An 8303-nucleotide genomic window follows, 5' to 3' on the forward strand; every position below is an offset into this window, starting at 1 on the left:
AAGCTTTGCTTCCTCCATAAAATTCCAAAATCTCCAGCCTCATCATTTTGTTTTAAAATACATGGAAACAAGCTTCCAGCTTAAAGTCTGACATGGTTGATTAAAATAAGGTGCCGGGTCTTCAATATTTTGGACAAACAGTGTCAGACGAGAACCTAAAAAGATCCTACTTACATACATCGGAAGGATACACGATATTTTCCAAGGATTGTAAATGTATTTTCAAGGATCAATCACCGGCAAATGACTCGAATATTTTAAAAGCAAAAGTAGGAAATACAGAACACCGCATGCTTGGTTTGTCTTGATATAGAGATTATTTCTTTGTTCTTGAATGATGGTACTTCTCCAGTTTTCATAAACACATTTTTTTTCAACAATAACACCATCATCACTTCTCTAAAAGGAAATTGCGCAAAAAAAAAAAGCTTTAGAGCTTACATGTCTGTCAAAAGTAGAAATGTTTCTTCATCCTACACAAAACCCCAGAAACTCAAAGTTTTGAATCTCACACTATCAAATCCATCAATCCAAAGCCCCTCCCCTTTGTCCCTTACCCCATCAAATCTTTCTGATATTACAACTGCAGTCAGTGGATTCAGTAGTTGTAGTACACGACTTTCTCTTGTGTCTTGTTTTCATCAATGAAGTTAAGAATATCTTTGTCTAAATTAAACCCACTTGGCTTCTCAGTCCACTGGTTAACATCTACACCTCCAGTATTGGTGCAGGCATGGCTCAACATGAACTTAAGAAAATCTTCATAGCTATTAGAGGCACCAAAACCCTGGAAATTATTTATGTCTTCTTGCTTGATCTCTCTGCCATAGCTGATTTGGCCAGAGCTTCCGTCAGATGAACTGTAGCTTACTTCTCCACTTCCAAACATGAGAAAATTTTCTTTCGCTGGATAACAGTACTGCATATAACTCACCAAACTCTCCGGCGTGTGACTTAAAGAAGAATTGGTAGCCAAGATAGTGTCGTCATTGTTCAAAAGACCAGGTTGAACGGATGACATTGGTTCAAAGGCTGTGAAAGATCCGGTTGGGGTGTAATAAGTAGTGCAGTCTTTGTACAGAGAAGAAAACGAAATAGTTGGAGTGTGATGAGAAGGTGGTAACGGTGGTGGCTTTCTCTGGGACTGAGAAGTCATAGTCATGGCGATGAATTTCTTTTTAAGCTTGGTGTTCCAGTAGTTCTTGATATCATTGTCAGTTCTTCCGGGTAACTGAGCTGCTATTATTGACCATCTGCAAATTGCATGTTAGAAAAAGAAAACGTTCCATAAGAAGTAAATAAAATCCATGCTTTTCCCCTTGGAGTTTAAGTAGATGATGGTGATCAAATTGGACTTGGCATGCAAAGCAAGCAGAAGATTAATAAAGTTTTTTTCCCTATAAAAACTCTTTGTTACTCTTTTAGGAAAACTTGATTAAATATTATTCATCAAGTTAGAAATGAAGGCCTACCTGCTTCCAATGGTGGCAAACAGGCTGCAGATAATCCTATCTTCCTCATCAGTGAAATCACCATGTTTAATGTTGGGCCTTAGATAGTTTAACCATCTCAACCTGCAGCTCTTCCCGCATCTTTTCAGACCTAATTTAAAGGTGACTAAAATTAACCAAGAAACTGGAAGAAAGACAGAAATAGAGAGGGTATACATCTGTTTTGGTGATAATGTATATGTTTACCCGCTTTCTGGGGGAGAGCAATCCAATTCCCACCAGTGCCGTACTTCTCTATGTAGTCCTTAAGCTTTGAGTCTTCTTCAGTAGACCACGGCCCTCTCTTCGCACTCGCCTTGTCGCAGCAAGGAGCCCTCCCCATCTTTGTGATCTTCCTTATATCTCCTAAGATATATACGCTGATTTGTTTAAGAAATCGATGGATCTCCCTTTCTAAGTAAAACTTGGATGCATGAGAGATCTGGCGCGGTGCCTCATGCCTTTTAATAGCAAAGAGTAGTTGTTACAGTAAGGAAAAAATATAACATTTTTAACAATTATGTTTTGCATTTTTACATTTAAAGTCAAAATGATAGACACCTTTTATCAGTTTCCAACTCCTATGAAATGATATGATAATTACAAATTGCTGAGACATTGTCCACGACCAATTAAAAAAACATTTACTACTGGCTTCAACTAGTTAGAGAATATGGGGTTATTATCATAAATTACCTTCTCATAAATTTGTTGCTGCAATCTTATTTACGAAACCCATCAAAGGGCAAAGCAAAACCTGTTCGTAGGAGACTCGTTATATCCAAATATGCCCGTTGACTTGACGATTTAGTAATGAACACAGCAGTGAAACGAGGGTCCCCATGGATCAAATTATTTGTCCGGAATTTCATCTCATCAGCTGTCTCCGATTGACTTGTCGACGGTACCTTTCCAACTATAGACGCATCATAGCTCAGAGAAAGTAGGCCAGCACTTGCAGATAGTTTTTGCTACGTTAATTCTATCATTTCCTAACTGGGTAGCCCAGCTTTGGTTGCAAAGTCGCAGCAGAGAAATAGAGCCCCAAGTTTAAGGTACCCCCCGGGAATTAATGATGACCCTATAACTTAAATAAATCTTCACCTTCATTTTGTTTATGTTATATCTACTAATCAAGATTTTCAGATAGGTTCCTTCATTTATCAAAAACCTTCAGTTAGTCTACTTTCACACTATACAAGCTTTTAATCAGCTACAATATATAAACAATATCTGGAACAAACTCACGTGATGCATACATTAGAATAAAATCTAAAAATTGACCATAGATCTGTCTAACTTACAAAAAATCATAATAACCCTATAATTGTAAGTGCACTAAAAGGGTGATGGACCCCCACAACTTCTTTATTGTCTTCGTTATCTTCCACCAATTCTGAAAGAATCATCGGATGTTCTTCTATAGGTTGTGATTTTCTAAGAGGTGACTCGCTCAAAACAGATGAAACCAATTTATTCTCATCAACAATTTCTTTATCAATATATTTTAAAATTGCCTAAAATAAGAATTATGTTTATTATAATGATAGTCTTAGGTGGCGTTTGGTTCGCTGGAATGTTTATGAGGGAATTAGAATCTGTGAAAGAATTGGAATATGTAGGAATTAGAATCCAATTCCATATTCTGTTTTGTTTGCAGGAAATAGAATTGGAACCCAATTCTATATTCTGTTTGGTTCGCAGACATGTCAGATGAATTTGATTTCAGTAATGTAAAATGACAGAATTGCCCTTCTTGATTTTTTTTACTTTATTTTAGTTTATTTTACGACTTATATGTAGTAATATATTATAAAAATTAAAAAAATATTAAATTTTCATTTTTTTGATTGATTATTCATTTCAATAAATTATAAAAATCATGCTAATAAACATTATAAGTTAAAATCATCGCAATCAAAATATGTTAATAAGTTACCAAAAGATATAACAATATTTCGATACATTCCAATCGGAGTATGTTAATTAATTACCAAAAACTATTTTTATTCAATATATGAATTAGAAACTCAACCCGACGCGACTCAAAATAAAAAAATTTTTATTTTTATTCAATAAAAACATTGACTTAATTGATAAAAATTATATATAGAGGGGTATTATTATAATTATTCCTAAATATATAAGGTAAAATTATATTTTTTTTGGGGTCGGTCCGGTTTTTTCACCCTAAACTTGAACCCGACCCGACCCGACCTGAATATCCCACTTAAAAAAACCCGACTCGACTCGACCCGAATATCACACTTAAAAAACCCGACCCGACCCGAACAAAATAAATTTTCATCCGACCCGACCTGAATATATGAATTAGAAATCCGAACAATTAGAAATCCGAACAGACCCGAAATAATAAAAAATTATTTTTATTTAATAAAAACAGTGACTTAATCCGACCCGACCCGAATTATATATATTTTCGGGTCGGTCCGGTTTTTTTCACCCTAAACCCGAACCCCACCCGACCCGAATATCACACTTAAAAAACCCGTCCCGAACAAAATAAAGTTTCATCCGACCCGACCCGAATATATGAATTAGAAATCCCACCCGATCCGAAATAATAAAAAAATGTTTTTATTTAATAAAAATAGTGACTTAATCCGACCCGATCTGAATTATATATATTTTCGGGTCGGTCCGGTTTTTTTTACCCTAAACCCGAACCCGACTCGACCCAAATATCACGCTTAAAAAAACCCGACCCGAATATCACACTTAAAAAACCTGACACGAACAAAATAAAGGTTCATCCGACCCGACCCGAATATATGAATTAGAAATCCGACCCGACCCGACCCAAAATAATAAAAAATTATTTTTATATAATAAAAACAGTGACTTAATCCGACCCGACCTGAATTATATATATTTTCGGGTCGGTCCGGTTTTTTTCACCCTAAACCCGAACCCGACCCGACCCGACCCGAATAGCACACTTAAAAAAACCCGATCTGATCCGACCAAAATAAAGTTTCACCCGACCCAACCCGAATATATGAATTAGAAACCCGACCCGAAATAATAATAAAAATATTTTTATTCAATATATGATTAAGTTACCAAATGATTGATGAGGGTAGTATGGTCAAATTTTAATTCCCTCCAATAAGGGAATTGAATTCTATCCATTTTTGGATGGAATTAACTTTCCCTCATTTGATGGAATTGAATTCTATCAGGAATTCCAATTTCCTTGAAAAACTTGAACCAAACATGGGAAAGTGATGGAATTGGATTCCAATTCCCACTAATTCCAAAGGATTTCATCCAACCAAACACCACCTTAATATTAAGACAGCGAGAATTGGTTTCGTGTAATCATTGTTGTCGAATATATGCTTTAACCAAATATATTTATCAACATACATACTGTACTTAATGCCATCACACATTCAGACTAAACGCAGTTTTTATGTCTGTTGTATGTACAAGGGTATAAACCATTGCATAAATATGATTACAGAAACACCTAAACCCCAAAATCTTACGTGCGTAAGGGTACTGCTTTTAATTTGTAAACACATAAGAAAATTAAATATTGATCCCAAATGACTTGTCTAGAGAAAGGAATCCTTCTAGCTTTGTCTCTTCTTGTCAATGGAATCTTTGAATTTGGATTAAGAAAATGTATCGTTTAGTTCCAAAATTTCACAACTTGATCGTTCCGACCCAGGGCGGGGCTATAGGGTGTACAACATGAGCGATCGAACAGGGACCCAGAATAGAAAGGGCCACAATAAAAATAGATTTATTACAATAAAAATCTCATTTTTTTTGTTTAACTCCACTTTACGAGAAATGAGTTCATCTTCATGATCTCCGTATCCCACATCGTTAGGATTTGAGTTAGTAATATCACCAATCTCCCTATATATACTGCATTCAAACTTTACAATTTTTAGTAAGGAAATTTGCAAGGGCCACGGAATAGCTAGGGCCTCTTTTTAAGAATTTGCACAGAGCCTTTAACGTCCAAGCCCGGCCCTGTTCCGACCTTTTTTTGAGGTATACGAGTTTTGAAATTTGACATTTTTGTTAATTTAATCCCTTATATTAGAAATAGATGGTTAATTAGTCAAACCAATACATGGTTGGGTTAGTGAAAATAAGCATTGAAAGAAGTGGAGTGTGATCAACTCATCAGCTGCATTGACTCTGGGAAAAGGAAGAGAAAGAGGTATGAATTTTTCTTACCATTCTCAACGGTTGGCAAACTATGGTAGAAAAATTTGCATGCTTTACCTGCTTCGTCACTAATGATGACTAAATTTTACTTTTATTTGATATGATGTATTTATAATTTGCCCGGTTGCCCCACTGCTCCAAATTGCTTCTCCAAGTTCCACAATTAGTACGTCGTATTCGAAACAATAACTAGGTTTTGAATTCCTGCAAATTATGATTCAATCACATCAGACATTAAAGAAGGCTTTGTAAACTCACAATAGAGTAGAGAATACAGTACCCACACTTTAAATTAAGCTATTATTCTTAATTACAAATGATATTTTTCTCTCAAACTGCTTGCATCTTTCTTTTTCTTTTTTTCTTTTACAGGAGACGACACTAATTTTAAAATTAATTGTCGATTGTCTATAATCCTTATTTTCTATTTTATCTTATATCGTAACATTATTTTTCTTTGTTTTTAATTTATAATAAATTTGCCTCTATTACACATTTTTATATGTTTTTATGGTGCACTTCTCTCTATTTTAGGTGCATTTTCGATTATTTGACCCTTTTTCATATAATTTTCTAAATATTGAATTCAACGACGTCTCGTTGATCAAGATGATGTTTATTTGTCATACTGCCGATCTTCTATACTTTAGTCCATCGAATTAGATTTTTTTTTTGAAATAGGGTACTTTGTATTAGAGAATGTTACAAAGTACGCCACGACCAGGTCCTCATTAAAAAACCTCCCTAGTCCTAAATAGAGGAAAAAGAGTATACCCTGGGGTGGCGAAAGTCATGCAATTAAAACTATATCAACACACGGATCGACCCCCCCTCGAACTACTATCCCTGAAGATTCAAAAACAAAGAGCAAAGAGCACGAGAGACACAAAAACGAAATGGCACCATTCTAACGACACAAAGGAGAGGCCAAAAGTTGGAGACCTTTCAAGTAAACAGCCCCAAGGAACAAAAAATGACATTCCCAATGGCAAGCATTACATGCAACTTTCGAAATAATAGAAGACTACATTGGAGTAGCGAAGCCAGAAAACGAACTGGAATGTTAAAACAAATCAGCCCGAAATGATGGAGTCCGGACTACGCACAAAATCAATCACATAAGGGACCATTGACGGCCATAAAATTTTAGCCCAATACCCGACCTGCAATAACACCAGATTAAAAATCCATTCGACTGAGAAAGAATCACCATTGAACCTAGAATTATTCCTGCACAACCATATCTGCCAAATTAGTCCAAAAAACCCGAGGTGCCAAAGCTTAGTGAATTTCCTTCTGATATTCTGAGTCGACCATATCTCTAAAAGTTGTTTAACGTTCGATGGGATCGGGAAGTTCACATTCCATAGGAAACACCACCTTTGCCACACTTGCCAGACAACAAAACAATGACATAAAGCATGGCTAACATCTTCGTTATGAACTTTACAAAATGAACAAAGCGGCTGAACACTACCAGTAATACCTCTCTTAATTAATTCTGTCGCTACTGGCAGCCTATTATAAACCGCTTTCCAAACAAAAGCAACCACTTTTGGAGGTACGAACTTATTCCACACTACATTCCATATAGGATCTTGTGATTTTCCAGCCGAAGCCAACTGAATACAAAAGTCTCTAGCAGAATACTTTCCATTTGAATCCCCAGACCACAACAATCTGTCTATCCCAGGACTGGCAGCAGCACCTCTGTTTATGGCTTGGATAAATTGGCTCCACACTTGGAATTCCCAAGAGAACAATAAACGCCTCAGCTCAATTCTCCATTGCCAAATACCGCTCACCCAACTCCCGAACTCACAAATTTTGCCGAGTTTTTTAATAGCCAACCCGTAGATTCTTGGGAAAGCTACCTTCAAAGAAATAAACTCGGTCCAATGGTCACACCAGAAATCTATTCTTGAACCGTTCCCCATTACACAACGAACGTTTTGAAAGAATTCGTCCTCCAATGACAATGCCGGAAGCACGATATCAGTCCATAACCATGTCATCCTTCTAACGCTAATGCTTTTGGGCAGAATCGCAGCTGGATCATACTGATATTTAGCAATAATAATCCTCTTCCATAAGCTATCTATCTCTTCACTGAAACGCCAGATCCATTTGTTCAACAATGCTCGATTCCTAACTTTGACATCAAACAATCCTAGACCACCGTGAGATTTTGGACCACTCACCGTGTCCCAATTAATCCAATGAATACCTCTGTTAGACTTGATATTCCACATAAATCTGGCCATATATTTATTAATCGTTCCAGCTATAGCTTTTGGCATAGAAAATAAGGACATATAATACACCGGTAGATTAACCAACACCGACTTAATCAAGGTAATCCTTCCCCCGAAAGAAAGCAACTTTCCTTTTCATCCTTGGAGGTGAGATTTGACCTTCTCTACAACAGGATTCCACATTTGCTTAAGGTTTTTTTTATATCCTAACGGCAACCCCAGATACATCGATGGCAACCTAGACCAATCACACGATAACAAATCAGCCCACTCTTTGACTCTGCACTCATCTACATTAATGCCAAATAATAACATTTTCTTCATATTTAATTTCAACCCATCGACAATC

The 8303-nt window shown here is 36.3% G+C and overlaps 1 protein-coding gene across 1 annotated transcript; it reads right to left on the minus strand.

Moving 5' to 3' along the window:
* Positions 1 to 422: 422 nt before the first annotated feature.
* LOC120148308 (transcription factor RAX2-like) lies at positions 423 to 1903 on the minus strand. The gene is made up of 3 exons (XM_039161466.1): positions 1698 to 1903; positions 1473 to 1602; positions 423 to 1253 (listed from the first exon to the last, which is right to left on the minus strand). Exons 1-3 carry the CDS (start codon positions 1831 to 1833, stop codon positions 599 to 601), a joined length of 921 nt encoding a protein of 306 aa, XP_039017397.1. The 5' UTR covers positions 1834 to 1903; the 3' UTR covers positions 423 to 598.
* Positions 1904 to 8303: the final 6400 nt, after the last annotated feature.

This window comes from Hibiscus syriacus, unplaced genomic scaffold (genome assembly GCF_006381635.1).
Source record: "Hibiscus syriacus cultivar Baekdansim isolate YM2019G1 unplaced genomic scaffold, ASM638163v2 tig00110956_pilon, whole genome shotgun sequence".
Lineage (NCBI taxonomy): Eukaryota > Viridiplantae > Streptophyta > Magnoliopsida > Malvales > Malvaceae > Hibiscus > Hibiscus syriacus.

Coding starts and splice junctions, on each gene's coding strand:
- LOC120148308 (XM_039161466.1), bottom strand. CDS start 1,833: ATGGGGAGGGCTCCTTGCTGCGACAAGGCGAGTGCGAAGAGAGGGCCG. Junction 1,603..1,697: donor TGCTCTCCCCCAGAAAGCGG/GTAAACATATAC, acceptor CCTTTAAATTAG/GTCTGAAAAGATGCGGGAAG. Junction 1,254..1,472: donor TTTGCCACCATTGGAAGCAG/GTAGGCCTTCAT, acceptor TGCAATTTGCAG/ATGGTCAATAATAGCAGCTC.